The sequence below is a fragment of the Gadus macrocephalus genome, chromosome 17, assembly GCF_031168955.1.
Source record: "Gadus macrocephalus chromosome 17, ASM3116895v1".
Classification (NCBI taxonomy): domain Eukaryota; kingdom Metazoa; phylum Chordata; class Actinopteri; order Gadiformes; family Gadidae; genus Gadus; species Gadus macrocephalus.
In genome coordinates, this window is record NC_082398.1 from 11394701 (window position 1) to 11417200 (window position 22500).

Below are 22500 nucleotides of genomic sequence, written 5' to 3' on the forward strand. Positions count from 1 at the left end.
ATCTCAAAGTGCTACAGAGTTTAAGAGAGAGGAAAAAAAATAAAACGGGTTGTTTAAACATATGCATAAACAGTAAAAGCGAAATTAGCAAAAGGCTTTTTTAAAAAGATAAGTCTTACGTTTTTTTTTAAAAACAGCTGTAGACTGTGGGGCGTTCAAGATATAACCAGTGTAGACCAAGTTTCTGTTCTATAAAACAGGGCGGGGTGTTCCCCTGCTATTACTGACAATTGTCAAAGCGTTTCCAAACCTTTTGGAGACCAAAGTACTTCTGATCTACATATGCCTATTTCATTCGACAACTCTCAAGTGTTCACGTTAGGATTGGTGGTTTTTAGTGTTTTGGACCTTTTTCAATATTAAATATGAATATTATAAGAAACTGACTTCAATGATTGTTCCCTTACAGTACATGCGCACTGCATTGATATATGCACGACCGAAAGCGAAGTGAACAGTGGGGAATCGCGTGTCACGTGCGCTGAAAACAATATCCAGAGTTTGAGATCTGAATCATGGGATATAGCCCAATATCCCTAGATAGTGAACCAAGCACATGTACGTGTAGCATATACTAATACCCTATATTACTATATTACGTACTACTGATAACAATCGTGTGGCTTGCTTTGCAACCACCATAATAATAACACTTAATTACACATACATTTTTATACCACTTATGGAAGTCTCAGTTTTAAATCTAAATTAGTGGTGTGTACACAAACCTTGATCATTGGTAAAAATGTCAAATACAGTTTAAACTGTATTTTTGGTTTATTATTATTTGGTTTTACATTCCATTTCATCCTTATCTCTATGTACTCTGTAGAACTGATCGTTTGTTTAGTTTGTTCCACTAATGTAACCGCCACAATCGAGCAGAAACATCACCCAGCACCCAACCAGGCTGGTTGTTGACAGAGTATGTCTCGCTGAGCTGTTGAGCTGGAAGTGGACAGTATGGCAACAGACGGCAGACAGACAGCAGCATTAAAAACCTATGTGCACAGTAATAAGGATTCAACTGTGCGTGCAGACATTGGCTAGCACGCACTTCCTTATCTCTCAGACGCCAAGTCACGACAAACAGTCTGATTACATGTATTTCTTGTCAAACACGTTTCTGCATTTGCATATTTCCCCTCAGAGGTTTGCATAACCGACTGGTTTAGTGCACATGACACACGTTAGTCCAACAACGATGGAGATAATGAAACAGTTGGGCCGACGCTACAACCGCTAGCCTGGGAGAGGAGAAAAGTACTGTTGACCGCCCTCCTTTGAGACCCGGGCGACAAGCAAATCCAGGAGACAGTATTTAACGAACTGGATGTTATATTTTCACTAAAAGAAAAATTAATTACTACACTTCTAGCAATTGTTGAGAAGAAAGAGTTTCTTTTGTCGCTCCGTGCTGCGTTGGAAATAAAAAATTAAACGAGAGGTTTGAGACTAACTGCACTACTCTGGCGATGCCAGGCTATATACGGGTGTCCTTGTAGGTCAATGTCCGATGATAGTCGGACCAAAAAGGGAAGCCATCTTGAATCAAGCGTCAAGACGTTCCTACCTCCTGGTTTCTTCTCCATCTGGTCTGCATTTTGATATTCCTGCTTGTTAGCTGTATTATACCCCCCTTACCAGCCTGGCTTCAAGTTCAGTTCAGTTCAGTTGATTTTTGTCATTGTTACAGGATAACAACAAAATGTTGTTAGAGCAAAACCATGAATCTCCATGAATCAAACACCCATTACCTAACACATAATAGATGCCCATAAATAACCCAAGTTATGCGTAGTTGTCCAATCAGCGTCTCACGATGAACAACTCCCATCTGCATGATTGACCGATTATCTTGGTTATCGCCTGCCAGGAATTTTCTGAAAGGATGTGCCAAAATCAACAATATTCCAAGAACGACAACCATCTTAGACGTGAGATGCAGAACGAGGTAAACACCTCAATCTACGATGACTCAACAGAGAAAGTGTACATAACAGGAAGTCCTTCCTATTTTCACCCAATCCTCATTCCAACACACAAACAAAGGGACCGACAACGAAACCTCAAACCTACCTTGTTTAGAACAAATCAAGTCCACACTGCTCACAGAGCCAACCCTTGGTTTCCTCCTCTAATGGTTGACCTGCTCTTCCCACAGACTCAGTCCATACCTCTCTGCATGGAGCTGTTGTCCTGGGGCTGACCCCTGACCTTTGAGCTCCCTAACACCATGTCCAAACACTGGAAGGCTGAAGTACAGGTGCGCAAGTTTCTGTATTGCGTTGATTTATTTGTATTTGTATTTGTATCTTATTCTGTGCTTTATTTAAATTGATGACATTGCATGTGTTTAACGATGTGGTGTGCGTGGCTGGCGGCTGTTTTGTTTCGGTTGCCGTCCCTGTCGGGTTGGGGATGGGGGTGGACCGGTGGTTTGAAGGTGCTACTCACCTTGTAGATGGTGTAGCGGTCGTCGGCCGCGTGCTTGACCAGCAGGTTCTTGAGGGTTGCCACGGCGACCTGCCGCACCTCGGCGCTGCGCTGCTGCTGCAGGGCGCTCGCCACCTCGCGCAGCAGCAGGCCCACCAGGAAGTGGTTCCGGCAGTAGTCCTCGGTCAGGCTGCACTCCAGGTTCTGGTCTGGGGGGGGGGGGGGGTCAAGGGTCAGAGGTCAGAGGCCAGACAAGAGCGGGGTTTGTCCCTGTGGTTTCCAACGGGCCAGTCCGTTGGTCAATGAGCGATGGCAAGAGTGGTGGCGCAGGCCGAGTGGTCGACATCACATCCACACAGGTCTCCAGAGCGGCCGACCACAGCGTTGATTTAACATGCAGAGAAAACAATCGGGGAGGTTCGCCATTCACTAGAGGAGTCCTCGACTCCGCCCACATTTAAACACAGAGGGCGAATTGTCGTCAGGTCTCGGAAGACGAAAGGGACCCACGGGCAGAGAGGGAGAAGATATCCTCGATGTGGAGGAAGTATGAAGGCCGCCAAGCGAGAAGGAGGAGACGTGTGCTCCAGTGTGTGGACCCAACAGCCAACCCTCCCAGTGCACACGCATCCTGGCAAGCCATCGCTGGGCTCTATGGAAGACTAGCCTAGCAGCATCGGTAGGCGCTAGCATTAGCATGGGCGCAGCGGGGATGCGTCGGTCGCAGCGTGGGGGGGAAAGCCAGCGGAGGACGGAGGAAGGAGAAAGGAGAAGGGAAAACAAGGCAAACAGGGAGTCTGCTTGGCGGCGGCGGACCGGTGAACGTACGCTGTGGGCCACCTACCTACTGTGCCAAACATCTCCGAGGCGTACGAAATTAAATCTAAAGGAGGGGAGGAGGGGGGGTGGGGTGAACAAAATTAAAGTAAATATGAACAGTCCATGCACGTGGAGCCTTTAGTGCGGGGGTGGTTTGATGGCGTGACTGTGGGGGTGGAGAGGCCCTCGTGACAGAGGTGTTGAGGTAGGGGCCAAACAGGTTCAGCTCATTCAAACGACCATGGGTGTGTGGGTATGCCGGGGGCCATGGTGGACGTCGTGAGACACACCTGAGTTGGCCCATTACCATCACATCTCTGCCTGTTGAAGACCATAGTATGGGGGTGAGGGGTCGGTAGGTAAAGGGGTTCCTCTCTCCCAGACCAAAGGTTCTGGGTTCGAACCCCAATGTCTACCGGCATAACCTGAAGGCATCCTTGAGCAAGTCGCCCAAACGATTGGCCGCTCACTAATGAGGATGGAGATTTGGAAGGGAGGGGGGGAGAGGTACAGCCAAGACAAGTATGTGCAGCCTCACATCACATGACCTGGTTTTGGTGTGACTTTGGTGGTGATGTTGATGAAGGAGGGGAGTTGGGGTGGGGGGGGCTGTAAGTTGGTATGGGTGTGGTGGTTTGTGGAGTTATTAGGTGCTTGGGAACAATGGATCCGACCAATATTATCACACATGATAAAAAAGTGTCCATTACTACAAGTGAATTCACCCCGCTGTGTGTAAGTTCTCCCCCCGCCTTAAGGGGGCTTCCTTCCTCTCTCCCACTGAAAGGGGGTGCCTTATTTTGCTTTTGTGTACTCTGTGGCCAAGATGGGTATTATTGATGAACCAGGCTCTGAGTAAACCCCGTGAACACTTTGGGTGCTCTAGTTTGGTTCTACAGTGTGACAAACACTAAAAAAGTGATAAACATTCATGACTCCATTAGAGATGCTAAGGTTCATACTCTGGGAGTATGAACCTTAGCATCTCTTAGGAGCGCATGAATTTGACCTCATTAGAGATTTCTCATCACAAGTGTCCTCCAAGAAATGCTTTTCCCATTAGAAGGGGAGGGGTTGAACAGACGCACACACACATAAACACACACACACACACACACACACACACACACACACACACACAAACCATGAAACACACACAGAGAGACCAGCATGCATACACACAAAGAATATCACACACACACACACACGCACACACAAACACACACACACACTCTCACGCGCGCACACACACACGTACACGCACACGTACACACACACACACACACACTCACCTTGCACCCTCTGCAGCTTGGTGCGTCCGAAGGCCATGGGCAGGTTAAGTGGTATGAAGTGCTCGTGGTTTCCAACCGTCATCAGGAAGTCAAACTTCATCTCCGTCAGCACCTGAGGGAGGGGGGGCAATGACCGGTGGTTACTAGCATAGACATCCTATATCATAGACGGAGCATCGAACGCTACTGCCTACTGCCGCTGACGAGACGCGGGCCGCCATCTTGGAGTGGTGATCCGCTCCGCTCAGTGCAATCCGTTTGGCAGGAGCAATGAACTGTCAGCGCATTTAATCAATCATACCTCACTGAATACCACTGATTTTCATTTTTTGTCATACGTGTAGCTATGATAAAGGACACATGGTTTGGCGTGTTTTATTATTCATAGTTGGCTTAACAGTAATAGAATATTCTTATATGCGATAAGTGACCAGGCGTCCGAGATCAAAACTGGGAACATAATCCCAGAGAAGGGGAAAAAACTGTCAGCTATTTTTAAGTTGAAGAAACAATAAATGATTAGGCTATATATACAAATAGTGGCAGACGCCAGGGAGGAGTGAGGGGAGTGGTAGGTCTGGCAACCTGCTGGCTCCACCCCCAAGCCATATATGGACTTCCTCCCTTTAACAAGGCAAACCTGGGGATCGTTAAGCAGGGGTGCTGGGGTTTAAGAGGGCGAGCAAACAGTCGTGTAAGAAAAGGAAGGCTAAGGGGAGAAAGGCTAGAGAAGCTAGGGCTAGCAAAGGACCGGCAGGATCTGTGTGATCGCCTGGCAGCGTGGAACGCCCTAAGGGAGAGAGATAGGTGGAAGGGGTTGGACGGACATTTGTACTGCGGCATATAAGAGGTGGATGACCCTTTTCCCACCCTGGTTTCGTTTACAAGGATAAATAAACCATTCGGCTTTGGACCTGCTCTCGGTGTTGTGTCATTTTATCTATCCGACTTGGTAGCGTGGAAACCCCACACACACTGGCCCGCTACAATATATATCCTACATAAACAATGTATGAATACATTTGATATCTATATATCTTACCTTATAGACTGTATCTCTGACTGTTGCTGCAGCAGCAGTTTATTCTGTCTTGACACTTTGTATTGATGTTTTGTATTTACTTTTATTAACATTCTTTCCTTAAATTATTATAATTTTTACAGTGATTGTTTTATATGTATTTCTTATGTATGTTGCTTTGGTATAAAGCGTCTGCCAAATACTTAAACAACATATAAACACCTGAAAGTTTTTATATCGGCTAAAACCACCAATCTGTTTCACTGGATTCAGATAAAACCAAATTCTGTCTTACCCAACAATGTAAGTATTTGAATATTGTTACTTGAATGACTCCATTTAAATCATGGTTACAATTATACTGTTAAGAAAGTATTGTCTTATACTTTGCCTAAAATGAAAATGCGTCATGATACAAATTGGCTGATTTGTATGAATGTTGAATGAATGTTTATTTGTGGATGGATCAATGGAATGGACTGGAGTTTGCTGGAGGGAATTGATACAGGCAAATGATCAGACCAGAATGAGTGAAATTCAAAATACAATAAAAAGCAGCCAGGGTAAATGCAGACTGACCATTCACAGTGTTTCAAAAATAAGACAATAAAATACAAAATAATTATCATGGAAAATAAATCTAACGCATAAGGCCTGATTATCATGAATTAGGAGTGAAATTCAAAATACAATAAAAAGCAGTAATGCATGTAGTGTATGCAAGGCAGTATAAATGTAAAAAATATCAATATCTGTGTGGGATTAAAACCCTGAAAGAGGATTGTTTTGCATAGGATTGTTTTTTCTCGTGCTTCCTTTCTGAAGTTCAAGAGAGGCGAGTTCGGCAATGTGGTGCAGCCTAATCTTATGAAACACAGACACAACCAATGATAACAAGTCTGAATGGTGGTTGTCGCTACGAAACTGTGTTCCCAAAGCAGAAATACATCCTCTGTTCCAATCTCCCCTCGGACTCTATGCTACTCCCTGGCTCCCCATCAACACTTCAAGATGGCGACTGCATTTCTCGCGTCCCAGCAGCCAATGCTGCGTCTATAGGATGTCGATGGTTACTACGTTTGGGAATCCCACGGTGCCTCACAATATGATACGCGATACATGGCCAGCGATATCAATAATGTCGCGGTTTGTTAACTTCCGTTCAAATTTCCTTCATTCATGTGTTCAGCGCCACCTCGAGGAGCGGGGAAATCTGTTCAGAGTGCTTTATTTGAAGTAAAATCTAAATATTTGGGGTGATATTTCCTGTCTAACTCTTCAGGAATACAGCAGAAAAAAATATATCGATATTTGGCGCCAGTTTCCAACTTTGAGAACCTCGAAACTCTGGGGGCCGCCGTGGAGACTCGCTGGGTGCCGAGTCACGGGCCGAGGGCAGTGCCAGCAGCGAGCAACAGACGAAGTGTTGTATCTGTGATCCTCACAGCGTTGAGAAAACATGTTTCGACCTGTTTGACCTGAATGATCGGGACAGGTTTGAAGAAGGAGGAAGTGGAACTCTACCTTCACCCAGGGTCGAGCGTCTCTGTCTCCTCTCTTTGTTGTTTTTGCACATTCGAAAGAGAAAATATTCTGGTGTTTGGTTATCCCATTGAGATAAAGCATTCCTTGGTGGAACCAAAAGCCAGTTGAGAGACATACCCTGACCTGTCGACGGCTCAGCCCAGAGGCCACAGAGAAGGAAGTGGGTAGGATCTATTACAGTAGTATAGATACGAGCACACTATGGAAGATATAACCAGTATGGACAGTTTAGTGGTCTTAGTGTGGCAAAGATATTAATAGAATGATGGTTGGTGGATGGGACATTTATTTCCAGTTACGTTAGATGTATGGTGTCCACCTGCAGTGTGTTGAGCACTACTGATTGTCCGCTGTGTTTACTGAAGTGAGGAAGAGTGTACTAGCATGACATAAGGTGGACTGTGTTTAGTAACGCATTCCGACTCACCACCAACCTTAAATAACTTTTATATTCCGACTGTTACTTTCGCTGCAGGAAACGATGTGATGTGTTAACATAATGTCCAAACATATGGTGCAAACATACGTTGTTATTTCCCCATTGTATGTGTGTGTCTGTGTGTGTGTGTGTGTGTGTGTGTGTATGTGTATGGGTTAACCCGGGGTTCATGCAGGGTGATCCCAGTCTCTGGGGGGGGGCGTACTGAGTGATATGCTGTTCGATAAGGAGGAGCCTTGAGGGGATGTCTTGGTGGTTGGTGCGGCCTCAATCCTTTCCCAGACCGTGGCTCTGTCAGTATATAATGGAGCGTTGATCACACACTCTTACTGTCCATATTCCCCGCCTTTAGTCGCAGGGATTGCTGCTTGTGTTTTTGCAATGTTCATATGTTCTATGCTAGTCTTCCACTGCCTCTTGGTTACTGCTAACTTTATTTATATTTGCTATGCTTGACACGTTTACTGAGACAACCTGTTGTTGGACATGTTTGAAAAAATAATTCATTCGAAAAAGAAGGCATTCTGTTGTTTGTTGATCCCATTGCAATCTAGCACTGTTTGATGTTCAACAATGCTTTGAAATGCCATTCAGATTTCAATAAGTTTCAACACAACATGCCTGGCTAGGTCTGGGTGCCGTGCCCCTGATCTTATCTTTCACGTTGATTGCACAGGTAAAGGCGAACTTTACGGGCTGTAAACACGAGTCAACTGACACCATAGTGTGTGAAGTTGCAGTCGTTACATATTTCTTTGCGTCTTTGTTTAGTAACGTATTCCGACTCGCCACCAACCGTGTTTGTGTCGACAGTAAAAGTTGCTTTCGTACAACATAAGTTGTGCGATGTCAACACATGATTGACATTGCCCAACATATGTCCAAACATATGGTGCCAACATACAGTAGATATTTTGCACCATTGTGTGTGTGTGTGTGTGTGTGTGTGTGTGTGTGTGTGTGTGTGTGTGAGAGTGAGAGTGAGAGTGAGAGTGAGAGTGAGAGAGAGAGTGTGTGTGTGTGTGTGTGTGTGTGTGTGTGTGTGTGTGTGTGTGTTTACCCTGGGATCATGCAGGGTGAAGCCACACATGTAGTCGTTGATCAGGCTGAAGGCAAAACCTCTGTTCATGAAGGAGAGGCACCTCTGGAGAGAGAGCGAGAGAGAAAGAGAGAGAGAGACCGGTTTAAAATTATTTTGGTGTGTTAAATACCTGATGGCGTGTTAATAATGGTCCCAACAATAGGATTATAGCGGATTAAGTGACTGAGCAGAGGAGTGTCTGTGTGTGTGGGTGTGTGTGTGTGTGTGTGTGTGTGTTTGTGTGCATGCGTGCGTGTGTGCGTGTGTTTGTGCATGTATGTGTGTCCTAGGTTTGCTGGGCTCTGATCAGGTCTGGTGGGGCCGAGTCAGGGCTCAGGGCTCGGGGTCAGACCTTGATGAAGACGGCCAGGCTTAGGTTGATGCAGCGGGCCTCCTCTTGGACCTCCACGTGGCGGATGGTGATGTGGGGCATGATGGACAGCAGCAGGGACTGCAGCGCCTGGTTGAAGCTGTCTGGAAACCGCTGGCTGCGCGGCATCTGAGCCCCCCCCCCGAAACACACCGCCAAAACGTGAACCGAGATACCCTCCGGCCCCAAGGAGGGACGACATCAGTGACAGTGAAATGATAAATACAGCGCTCCAGAATAGTGCACTCGGTCCTTGGTTTCCATTACCAAATGTTAACAGCCTTCATGAATCATCACCTGAGCATCGCCATGTGCACTTACACCCTAAACCCGCACCCACAAACCCAAACACAGAAAACCACACCCACACACGTGGTGTCCTTGCCAGGATCTGAACCAGCATTGTTGACGCGTTGTTAAAACAACATCTTGGGTAGAGATGACGTTCTTCTTTTTATAGGAGATATGTATTTATAGACATTCCCGTAAATACAATGTCATGGCTTGTTATTTAATTAAAAATATTGTCGCTTTGTGCGACCCATCACATGTTCTCCATGGATGATTTGTGTAAATTTGTGTATGCTAAATACATTTTACGTTTCCACTGTTTTCCACAGCCATGGCCTTGTGTATAAAGGGGTTTCTGGCACTGCATTTGTATTTTCCTAATAATTACCCTTTGCGTACGAGTTGTCCCACGAAAGGACTTTTGCAGCATTTAACGGTAAGACTCAAGTCAAAGGTGGGGAGCCCTTTATATAGTGGGTAACAAAGCAGTGCTGGTGCCCAGGCCCGTCGTGAGAAGGCAAGCAAACCAAGCAATTGCTTGGGGCCCCGAGCTGGCCTGGGGCCCCGAGCTGGCCTGGGGCCCCAAGACAACGACTGGTTATGAATAAAATGCAACGACAAACTGATCTGTGATCGGCACAGGCGACCTAGTCCTAGGACGGCAAATGTGTTGAGGGCGCCCTCTGGTGGCGCCCTTAATTAATGAATTTATATGAAAGAAGAAAAAAAAAACATATTGACCAAACATGTTTCCAAATGGAACGGACAAGGGAGGGGACAGGCGATTAATTGATAGCGCTCATTGAAACTCTCACTGTAGTACGCACTCACTGCAGTCCCCCCCCCCCGGCTCGGAAGTCTACCTTGGGGCCCCCAAGGTAGACTGGAGTTGATCCTGGTCGAACTCCATTTGAATGTAACTTATGAGAAGAGGGGGGTGAATTTCCATTGCATGAGTTTCCTGTTCCTGGTGCTTATCCCCCCCGGCCGTGAGCAACAATCCAACAGGTCTCAGCCTTGAGGAGCGAGGTGTGAGCCAGAGGGAAGGGCAGCCCAACAACTCACCTTAATGCGGCTTCCCTGATGCAGGAACTGGGCCATGGATTTGGCCATGGTCTCAAAGAAGAACCAGGAGTACTGGAAGCAGAGAGGGAGACAGAGAGGGTGATCACCAGGGGCCCCTCACTAGGGCATATCGCTAGGGGCCCATTGCTATGGGCCAATCACTAGGGGCCCATTGCTTTGGGCATATCGCTAGGGGCCCATCACTAGAGGTCCATCACTAGGGACCCAGTCGCTGTTGATAACAGCATTCTGGTCATTATTATCATTGTGAATCCACATACATTTAACAGGTCAGGAAGGAGGAACAGGATTTCAACTGTGGTGTAACAGGAAGAGCACTATTGCAATTTGTTACCCAATCAAGGGAAGGAGAACGCTGAGCAGTGTTGTGCAAGGGTTTCCTTCTCCCCTTACTTCCAGTTTTCCAAGCTACTTGAGCATTTATTTTATTTCAGATATTACTCTCATCACTAAGACATTGAGGGAAATGACACCATGTCCTGGCCATTGTTGGTATTATAATTGAATAGGAAAGTTCTATTCATTCTATGTTTCTGTACCTTTTTCTTCTGATGTACCCCCACATCCCTATCAGCTTTCCTTGATTTCATTTCAAACTTACATCTTACCTCATAAATAAGCATCATTATTAATATTGCCATGGCCGAAAGGTGTTTAAAATGGAAGAAGTCTACACCCTTTTAAGTGAAAATAGGTGTAGACTTATATCATGACTTAACTTTATTTTTATATTTGACTATTCAGCAAAAAATCAACACATAATCATATCTTTTTACAGGCAGAGCAAAGTAAAATCAGAAACTTGACACGTGCATGTATTCATCAAGTCACTTTGATAATAATAATAGCGAGTGTAACAGCGACTCCTAGTGGTCGATGTTGGTCATTGAATTGAATCGAATGGAATACCTTGAGCAGCTTGTTGCTGGTGTTGACGTCGGCTGTCTGCCTGAGAATGGCGGTGACGGCAGTTGCCAGCACCTCATGCGTGGTGGCGGAGCTCACGGTTGTGGAGCAATTTGTCACAAACACATACTGGGTGGGAAAACAATACATGGCCGATGTTTGTTTTATATTTATTGTATATTCAGCTTTTTTTGCCATTTAAGAGACAACCTTCCAAACCAGAGTTTATTGAGACAAAAGAGATCAAATGATTGAACCTTGGCTAGAATTGTATGTAGTGGCTAGGTCTAACCTGCAGGCCTCCCAGAAAAATATGTCTCTCCCTGCTCCTAATTGGGCTATGTATTCACTGTCTAACCCCTACCTGCTCCGTAACGACCTGTCTAACTCCAACCTGCTTTTGTGAATATCAGAACTTTGAAATCAAATAAGACATGTGATAAGCAGGAAAAAGGAGAGCGAGATGGTGTGTGTGTGTGTGTGTGTGTGTGTGTGTGTGTGTGTGTGTGTGTGTGTGTGTGTGTGTGTGTGTGTGTGTTTGTGTGTGCTTCTAACCTTGAGAAAGGAGCGCAGGTAGTGTTCCAGCCCCTCCTCCTGACACCTGGATACTATGTGTATGATAACCCTGAGGACACAGACGCACGCACACACACACACACACACACACACACACACACACACACACACACACACACACACACACACACACACACACACACACACACACACACACACACACACACACACAAATTTCTGTGATTAGAATTTTTTTTAAAAATCTGTCCATCCCGACCTTTTGACCTTCTATGCTAACTGAACCCCGTGATGAGACCTGAGCCCGAGGCACTGTGACGCCTTCCATCGGACGCTAAAGAAAATCCTGGATTTTGACATCCAAAATAAACTAGCCCTTTTTGTAGAACTGAACTAAACAATAAATCCCGCTACACCCTGGTTTTAATTGAACCAACAGGATTCTAGTTCCTTTTTGTTCCGCGCTTCAAATATGAGATGAAATTCGCAATCCCCATGTTTCAGGCCTTCTTAGACATTCCCACCCGAAAGACGTTTAGAGCGCTCCGGACGGCACTGACCGGAGGGAGTTGACCGCCACGTCGTGGGCTTCTTTGGTTGCCGTGGTGAGCACCTCGAACAGCTGCATCAGTATGATGGGCAGGAAGTTGACCATGACCTGGGTCTCCACCGCATGTAGGCACTGTAGAGACGGAGACAAGGGTTCCTTTAGCGGTAAACAGACTGCTTTTATATTGCGCTTTTCAAACCATGAGCCACTCGAAGAGCTTTACATTATTGCCTAACAGTCACCCATTCGTACACCTGTGGCGGTGTCAACCATGCGAGGAGAACCTAAACCAGATGTGAGCGAGGAGGTGGGCGGGAACCTCAGTGCCTCACCTTTAGGTACTTGATGAGCTCGGCTGGGTTCCCTTCAGGGCTGCTCCTCATCAGCTGGCAGTGCTGGAAGAACTTGTGGAGATGCAGGTCCTGCAGTTGAGAGAAAATACACATAGTATAGTTACCAAACAAGTTAAGATCCACATACTATAGTTACCAAACAAGTTGAGATACACATACTGTAGTTACCGTCACTTTAAAGGCACCCAGTGCAACTTTATGTAAACATTCAATGAAAAATAAACATTCAATTTCTAGTCTTTTTTACACGTAGTAAGTTTCAATAACTCCATACCATTACATATCGACATTCAAGGAGCAAAGATGAGACGTCGTTGTGTGGTGAGAACTGATAGAAAATCGTAAACAACAACAATCGCCGGTGGGGAGAAGCCATTTTTCCATTGACTGGAAGCCTGCTTTATTTATTGTAGGTTACAAAAAATAAAGAAAATGGCGGCATTGTTGTTGTTATCGATTTTGTATCAGTTCTCACCACACAACGACGTCTCATCTTTGCTGCTTAAATGTCGGTATGTAATGGCATGGAGTTATTGAAACTTACTACGTGTAAAAAAGACTAGAAATTGAATGTTTATTTTTAAGCCTCGAAAGTTGCACTGGGTGCCTTTAACAAGTGGTGATACATGTTGATGTAAATAAAGTATAAAGTATATAACTCTAACTCGGAGCTCCATCTTGGCGCTGTGTGGGGATTGGTGTGAATGTGAACGAGATTGTTCTGGTTGTTCTTACCTGGGTGTATATCGTGGAGGCCAATCTCGTTCTCACTTTGAACAGCGGCTTTGCATTCTCCACCCACTTGATGTCCGGTTGGGACTATGTCGAAAAAAAGCAGTTATTTTGTCCAGCTTCTTCTGTATATAAAGCAGCATTATATTTTTGATGACCACTAGGGAGCATAAATACTCTACTATGCTGAAAATAAATCATGAGAATCAATGAATGGCTTCTTGAACGTTTTTTCTAATGTTTTCTACTGTCATGTTAGGATTTCCCCACCTTCTTGGCGTCCTGGGCCCGGTCCGCCCCCAAGTACCCGGGCTGCAGGGTGGCGGAGGCGGGCAGCTGGATCTCCACTGACTGCATCCTCCCGTCCTTCAGCAGGGGGCTCCAGGAGTAGCCCACTGGGGGTGGGGGGGGGGGGAGAAGGGTGGAACCGAGGGTTAGTCATGCACACATTGATGCATGACTGGATGCATGACATTTATATATATATATTATACAGACATGTGACTAATATGAGATGTTGGCAATATGGTAAAAAATTAACTTAAATGTAGGCGCCAATGTAGGGATTGTAAGTGTCAGAGAGAGTGGAGGCCTCAAACCGTCTACCATCCGACACTAGGACAACACAAATCCAAGGGTAGCCATTATTCAACACTAACACCACCTAGGGTAACTAAGGTCACTTCAATTTCCATTTGTGTTGCCTATTATGGTCATAGGGCGTCATGGACATTCACACTTTTGCGAAACCCAAGAATTTATTTGGTTTCATGGGAAACGCGCTCACTCATGCGCATGGCCACACACAAACACACACACACACACACACACACACACACACACACACACACACCACGTACACGTACGCGCGTGGACAGAGACTCACCCAGGGTCTCCACCCCCTCCCGCCGCTTGGTGGCCGTCTTGCTGCTGAACTCACAGCTGACGTGGTAGAAGGTGAACAGGAGGTGGTGCTTTTCGTGCACGTGCACCGGGAGCTCGATCTTGATCTGTGCACGTGTCGGGTTTGGGGGTCGGGGGAGGGGGGGGGATATTGGCCTTTATGACAGAGGAGTGATAGAAGGGGTGACCACGGGTGTAGCTCAGGCCGTTCATTATCGCCAGTAGAATGAAAACCATTATAAAGTTCGGCGGGACTGTAATTCATTGAATGAGTTGTTTTTTGTCCCTACTGCCACACCCCTTTGTTAAAGGCCTGTGGAGGCTGCAAAGATCATCTAGGATCCACCACACCTAGAGTCTGGCCTGACCTGTAGGCCTCCCTGAGCAAGACACCCTGACCCTTACCTGCTTTTGAATGGCAAAATAGAAAATAGTGGAATCAAGCCAAACTAAAAAGTGATAGTGTAACGTGAACGTATCACAGGTTTGTGTTTGCATCCACTGATGAGCCAAAGCAATGACTTCATTTCACCCCAGGGGGCAGCATCATCACGTGAATATATTTTACCCGGGTTCCTACTCCTTGTTTCGTATTTGGTGAAACATAGTGATAGGGTTGGCACAGGAAATGACACATCATTGGTTAATAGGGTGACTCTCACTCCCGCCAACACTGAATCATAAAAACCCTACCTTGAGGGCTTCTTCTAGAGTCTAAATACAACATGGAGCATGGAAAGTTACAGAAAGGGCAGTTCTCTGACATCTCACAGATGAAGCAACAACATTTAACGATTGTTTCTTCAACGAAGGAAGAGGAAGAAATATGTTGTGGGTGGGGAAATCAATAGTTCAGAGCTGTCGCTAAACGACTAACTTGAGTTCATTCTGATCCACAGCAGTTTGTGCTTTAGCCTTGATCACAGTGAGATTGTCTAAAAGGGCAGTTAAATGCCAGTGTTGGTGTAAATAAATCAACTTTACCATGATGGTTAAAAGGGGAGATGCATGAGCAAGCGTGGATTGAATAGGATTGTTTGTGTGTGTGTGCACGGTAGGGGGTCTCTTTAAGAGCTTCATCTGTAGTGATACTCCAGGTGTCTTTATGTGTGTGTGTGTGTGTGTGTGTGTGTGTGTGTGTGTGTGTGTGTGTGTGTGTGTGTGTGTGTGTGTGTGTGTGTGTGTGTGTGTGTGTGTGTGTGTGTGTGTGTGTGTGTGTGTGTGTGTGTTGTGTGTGTCTGTGTGTCTGTGTGCGTGTGTATTGACCCAGCAGGATTAGCCTAGAATAACAGTGGTAGGGGTGAGGGTGCTCGTGGGTGACCTGACAGACATTAAACCCAGTCTTTGGTTGTACTGTAATATACATGGCTGCAAATCTTTCTTGAATTTCATTGGACACCTTGAGTCTGCCACTCACTTATCGGGGTATGAAAGGTCTTTGGGTCTCCCGTTGGGGTTGGGGGATATTGTTTAAAAATAATTCTGTGCAACTTTCTAATCTGTTAAATTAGATTTACTGTACAATAAGTGCCCCTGGTGACATGTTGGCCTCACAAAATGTTGTAAGCCCTATTTATTATTTAAACACATATTGCATCTCAGTAGTTTATGAACGTGACTCCATGGCGCTCCCATAGGGTGCTCCTCTGACCCGTCATCCTAGGACCCGCCCCTTATAGACAAACGGTTGTGATTGGCCAGACCTGCTGGAATTTTGTCTGAACGGGAGCGGGCCCAGACGCATATCGTTAGCTTCATAGCATAATTGCCTTAGTCATTTCTTAAGGTTCATCATGTATTTGGCATCGAAAATCACTGAGTCAAATAGAGGACTTAGGCAGATGGTGATTATGGAATGTAACAAGCGCTCTGATTGGCTTAGGATGCAGCCAATGAGGCACAGTGAATCAGCCGCGTTAGGAGAGTAGAGTAAGGTTAGATAGCACAATTTGACCAAAATACGACTAGGGCAATTACGCTATGAGGCTAACGATATGCAAAGAAATAAGGCCTAATGGAAGAACAGCATGCCTCCGCCAACAAGGTTTGGTCCTCACCTCATCGTAGAACTCAGGGCTCTGGTTGTGGTGCAGGACGGCCGCGTAGGCACTGCCCGTGAACAGCGTCTCCCCTGGCTTGCCGTAGATGCACTGGAACACAACATCAATGACACGGGCAACATCAGTGAGCCATCGGGAGGACCCTTTGATGTCAGGGGCCCCCAGCCGCCAGGGGCCTCAGCCCCTGAGCTCGTCCGTGGTCAGGGACGATCACAGGACCACATGAGATGGACGGGGGAGGGGGGGGGGGTCCTGTGATCTCAAGTACAGACTAAACAAAGGCCAAAACGTACGTGCTAAACGGTATGATTACCGTCGGGATAGGTACAAAGCAAATGATGAAGGCTGCATGATTTTTATCTCGATTCTGGGGAGTGACATTGCTTCCTGAAACGATATGAACCCGTCATATCATGGGATTTATCCGTGACTTCCTGTTGCTCTACTACACCCCCATCCTTTTGCTCTTTCTATCTGGACACCTTTGGTTAAGGCGAACCAACAAAAGAAAAAAGAAAAAAAACGTGTGTGTGCGTGTGCGAAAACACTGCAAAAATGTGTGTACACAATGTTTGAGCAACGCTGCTTGTGAGAACCTGCTTTGTTGTGGGGAACTGGCTGTGGAGCGAGAGAGGGCGAGAGGGGAGAGAAAGAGTGTAAAATGGGGGGGAGAGAGAGAGAGAGAGAGTGAGAGAGAGAGAGAGAGAGAGAGAGAGGGAGGGCAGCATCGGGCGAGCGAGAACAACTGTGATTACTCTAATGAGAACCGACAAATTGGCGTCTGGATTAAGATCTCAGCCCCGGTCTGAACGGGACCTGTTTGATATCATAACTATGAGGTTGATGTGTCCTGTCATCCATTATGGGTGATAATTACGGTGGTATCCGCCCATGGGAAAGAACACACAACACAGAGACACAGAGCCAGCGGACAGATTAGAGAAACCATGCTTTAGTGGGCTGGGATGAGTGTGATGGACAGGACAGGGGTCTTAGTCACACTTCTGTGTGTGTGTGTGTGTGTGTGTGTGTGTGTGTGTGTGTGTGTGTGTGTGTGTGTGTGTGTGTGTGTGTGTGTGCGTGTGTGCGTGCGTGTGTGCGTGTGTGCGTGCGTGTGTGCGTGCGTGCGTGTGTGTGTGCATGCGTGCGTGCGTGGGTGTGTGTGTGTGTGTGTGTGTGTACATGCTTTGCATCCCAAACAGTTCATCCTGTTGGGCCCACATCATCTCTACTCTACTATTGATTCCTCATCATGCACTTGATTAAAGTGAACCTGAAACCAGAATGCCCAGAGTTACAGATATATATTTCTTTATAATTCCCAACAGCTCTGTGAAAACCCTGTCCTCCATGCTATCATTGTACAGTCTCGCTTCCTCTCTCTCTGGAGCTGTGCTCATGTGATCGTGCACATTCAACAGATTGCCGGTCCATCCGCCCCTGTCCCTGCTGCTTCCATTGCGCCCGTAGAGGGGGAACACACTTCTACCCATTCTCATCGCCAAACTATTTTACTCCCTTCCTTGTCGGCAAAGGAAAACATCGGAGAGCCACCGAAGGCTGTTTCCACCCGCAACTATTTGACTAGTGTGGCAAGAAAGGCTGAGAGAAGAGAGAGAGAGAGAGAGCGAGAGAGAGAGAGAAAAAGAGAGAGAGAGATAGCAAGAGAAAGAGAAAGAGAGAGAGAGAGAGAGAGAGATAGATATAGCAAGAGAAAGAGAGAGAGAGAGAGAGAGAGAGAGAGAGAGAGAGAGAGAGAGAGAGAGAGAGAGAGAAAGCAGTCATTATCTCCTCGTGCCAGCAGTAATGAGCATCTTTTGTAAAACTTTTCCTGGTTTCTGGCCCTGAGTGGAGCCACTCCACTCTCCTCTCTTCTGAACCCTTTGGCTGGGCCTGCTACCTTAGGAGACAAGCCAGCAAGACTGACCATGGGCTTCCTGGAGGAACAATCTCTCACTATTAGGAAACTTTCAACTGTTTTCATATGTTGGTTACTTTCTAAGTTAGGAGCTGACACTGCGTGGAATTCCCTCACAGTGCAATTTCCAGGAATAGGGAAAGTTGTCTTTAGTATTCCAGGGAAACGTGTTTCCCAAGAGGACGGTGTCATGGACTTTGAACATAAACTAAGATATTAATACACACAATTTTCTTTAGAAAAATGCAAATAATACATATTTTCCCAAGATTCTATAGTTTCAGTTTGCAATTTCCCAATAGATTAACACATGGGACCTAGTTCAGATGTACGTTTGTTTGAATAACGGAAACCCACCACCAAATATGGTATTACATAAACCCTACAGGGACATATCAAAGCTTAGCCCCCATGTCCTGAGTTCTGCGATCACAAAGCCTTCCCCTCCCAACCACACCAGGATACGAGGACAGGAGGACGTCCCCCCCGTCCTCCTCCTCCTCAGAGCCCACCTTCAGAGGAGAGGCACCCTCCTCATCAGAGTCCCGGAACTGGACGCAGACAGCCAGGTTCCTGGCCTGGAGGGTGAAAGCAGACACACAGACGCTAGGTTAGACATCACTGGTCAACACAGAAGGTCTGCACCAGGGTTTCGAGAAGACAGACGAAACTCTCACTGAAGACCAGTTCAACATGAGACACGAGCTCCGGCCTTTAGTGTTTTCACTGAAATGATATATGATGTTGGGAAGTGGAACTAGAACTGGGAAATGGAAGGGGCCTTTGTGTGTATGCATGCCTGCCACTTTTAGTTTCAACCTCGGTTCATCTGGCCGACTTCTGGCTACTGGGGTGTAATGCCGAAGAAGTGCAGAAGTGCAGTGTCGAGGCTGAACTGGTTTCACTGAGCGGTTCTCTGAGGAAGCTGGGAGCAGTGTTACAGGAGGCCAAGCGTCCTTTTAGAGCGTATTCACATCTGCCTTGTTTGGTTCGACCCAACTAAAAAGAATCGCTGGTGCGGACCTTGTGGGCTGGTGTGAATACAAACCATCGAAACTCGGGTGCGGACCAAAAAGTCGGACAGAGACCCATGCCGGAGAGGTGGTCTCGTTTGCTTCCAAACTAACCGTTGTGCGGTTCGCTTGAGATGTGAAAGCGAACGCACCTCGATCCGATCTACTTCTAAAAATCATGCGCCTCTTGGACTTAACAGGCGTCCGCTCAGCCTGATTAGCGGTAACTCCAAGTTTAGCAGCACATTGTCGGAATGTCGGGTGAGAATTTGTTGTAGCTCAACAAGGAGCAAAGAGGAGACGGAACGTCTATTGGATATTTGCATCCGATATCCAATAAACATTTCGTCTCCTCTCTGCTCCATGTCGAGCCATGACTAATTTTCACCCGACTGCTGAAAAAAGCATGTAAAAAGTATGCAGGAAAACACACATAAAAGTGCAGATGCATATAATTCATTCAGCAACAGGCTGAGGGAGAAGGAGTTCGACCGGTCCGCAGATCAATTTTTTGTTGCGAAAATTGCAATGTGAGAAGGAACCGCACCACACCATAAAATAAATATGGTATTTTGGTCCGGAACCAAAGAGAGCGAACTAAAGGACTTCCCTGGTGTGGGTACGCCCTCAGAGTTTAAACGGGCACTGAACATGTGTCCTCCTCATATGATAAAGTCCATATTTTCTTCATCAGGGTTTGGATTTTGCTCTTATTATTTGACAATGGCTAACCGGGAGGACTACAGCTAGACCGCTGCAATCAGGGTTCGAGCTCAGAACTTTCATGGCTGTCAAACCCGTCAAGCCACTAGACTATCCTGCCGCCTCACCGTGTACACCCCCCTTCCACAAAGCCCAGACGCATCCATCCAAACCGTCCATAGATATCATTTCACTGGAAATGTGAAAAACACATGACTAATCAGGGGTTTTTCTAGAAAAAATCCACAAGGGGGAAAACATGCGGAGCTTTTGAAAATTTGAGGTACAAATGGATCATTCTGAGGCTTGTGAAGGACCAGTATGTTGACTCGTATAGTAAGGCCAAATTACTCAAAATGGCTAAGTTACCATAGATGCAGAACATTACATACAGTAATGTATATAGAAAAAAAAACACGTACTTCGGGAACCTGCTGGAAGAACACTTTATCTTTATTATTTAAATTTCTTCTCAGACACTCTCTGATTCACTGAACTGATAAATTTGGTTCGGGAGAAGAGATAAAAGCCCGCCTACACTGTAAACTGATTGGTTGACTTACCGATCCAGGCCAATCAGGAGGCGCCTGAGGCTCACGTGCACACTGCCTCATGCACAGTTTCTAGATCCCTCTCTGTTGTGCTGCGCGCTCGCTACACAGATGCGAACGCAGTTAGGAGCACGTCTGTCTCCTGTGCGCGGTCTTGCTCGCTCGCTCTCCATTCCGGGAGATTTTAAGTAATTTAAAATTTTCGACAAGGAGGCGCTGGGTTGAAACAAGGAGGCGCAGCGCCCCTCTTTCCCGGTTTAGATTAACCCCTGACTAATTGTAGTTCCCCTTTTAGTTTCACTTTCAGTTTCTCCCCAAAGGAAGCTATTTTGGTTCCCCATCACACCTCAGCCCTCTCCATCCTATATCTCCTTTACAAGTACATTTAGCGCACAGTTAACCACAAATCAACACTCAGGTGGAGCAGGCAAACAGCCAGCCGGGCGTACCTTGGCGAAGGTCTTCTGGTTGTCGTACTTGAGCTGCAGGGGGTAGACGTACAGGTGGTTCTTGTAGGTGGAGAAGGGGTAGTTGTAGCGGGCCTCCTCCGGGAGGAACTCGTCCATCTCCAGGGACACCCGCTCACAGCCCTCTTCATAGGGCTTCACCGGGATGTAGGAGGAGGTCACCGTGTCTGCAGGAGGAGGAGGAGGGGGAGGAGGAGGAGGAGGGTGATTTGATGAACACTTTTTATGATTTTGTGCTTGCTCCCAAAACATAAACCTGTACGTCGTTTCTGTGTCCTTGTTGCTGTGTGTGAATAAGTTAATGTATGTTTCAGAACAGAGAGAATAAAGGAGAGAGAAGAGAAAGAGCAAAAAAATAAGTATGTGGGTGTGTGCGTGTGTATTGGAAATGAAAAAGAGAAGAAAAGAAAGAGAGCGTCTGTGTGTGTGTGTGGGTGCGTGCATGTTGGTGCTTGCATGTGTGTGCGTGCACATGCATGTTTATGCCCTTGCATGTTTGTGTGCACCTGCATATGTGGGCAGGTGCATATGTGTGTGTGTGTGTGTGTGTGTGTGTGTGTGTGTGTGTGTGTGTGTGTGTGTGTGTGTGTGTGTGCACGTGCAAATGTGTTCTCGTGCACGTGTTTTTTTGGAATATGTATGTGTCCGCACGTGCACGGGTGTGTGCATGTGTGTGCACGTTTATGCGTGTGTGCATGCATGTGCACGTTTATGTGTGTGCGCTATGGCGACACATTAGTGCCATAATTCACTAATGTGATAAAAGATGCATTTGGGCGTATTATAGTATTCCACACGCGTAGATATTAACTGCGAGCGAGCAAATGATCTCTGCGTGCGCAAATTACCTCAGCGCGCGCAAAACAGCCTCTCGTGCGCGCAAATTACCTCGGCGCGCGCAAAACCTCTCGCGAAAGATGTTTTTACGCTCTCGCTCGAATTTAATTTTGGCACTATGTGGGAGGGAACCAAGGCAGGGCGGGCTTTCCTATGATTGGCCGTTTCTGAAGCGCGATATTTGATTGACAGCCCTCCTCAGCCCTCCTCTCATTCAATTCTGAATTGTACAGTAAATGGCTGAAACGATAGTTACGTATTGTAACTCTAGATTATATGAGTATAGGCGCAGCCTTTTAAGGCTATCGCTATTGGGTTATCCCTAGGCGTGAGCTGTAGCACTGAAAAATTTGTAATCCCCGACCACCAACAGCGTGGGCCTCAATTACGTCCGCGTGCGGCGTGCCTCAACGACGTCCGCATTTCGCAGATATAGTCGGGCGCCGGCGGACGTTCTGCTCCCAATAAACAGCTTTTCTTCAGCTATTTAAAGGACAATGAGGCCGACACTTAAAAGGCTGCGCCTATACTCATAGAATCTGGAGTTACAATACGCAACTATCGTTTCAGCCATTTACTGTACAATTGAGAATT

General features: G+C 46.4%; 1 protein-coding gene and 1 long non-coding RNA gene across 2 annotated transcripts in view; one reads left to right on the forward strand and one right to left on the reverse strand.

Moving 5' to 3' along the window:
* The window catches only part of dock11 (dedicator of cytokinesis 11), a 52280-nt gene that overhangs the window by 13797 nt on the left and 15983 nt on the right, over window positions 1-22500 (reverse strand). Inside the window, 16 exon segments of the mRNA XM_060035904.1 lie at window positions 2458-2645; window positions 3281-3319; window positions 4548-4659; window positions 8613-8696; window positions 8986-9132; window positions 10360-10431; window positions 11290-11415; window positions 11842-11911; window positions 12381-12502; window positions 12703-12792; window positions 13459-13542; window positions 13726-13850; window positions 14342-14465; window positions 16416-16508; window positions 18849-18914; window positions 21052-21236. Coding sequence (XP_059891887.1) covers window positions 2458-2645; window positions 3281-3319; window positions 4548-4659; window positions 8613-8696; window positions 8986-9132; window positions 10360-10431; window positions 11290-11415; window positions 11842-11911; window positions 12381-12502; window positions 12703-12792; window positions 13459-13542; window positions 13726-13850; window positions 14342-14465; window positions 16416-16508; window positions 18849-18914; window positions 21052-21236 — 1727 coding nt within the window.
* Window positions 3945-4322, forward strand: LOC132475669 (uncharacterized). The gene is made up of 2 exons (XR_009529961.1): window positions 3945-4209; window positions 4248-4322. It is a non-coding gene; the product is annotated as an uncharacterized LOC132475669 (long non-coding RNA).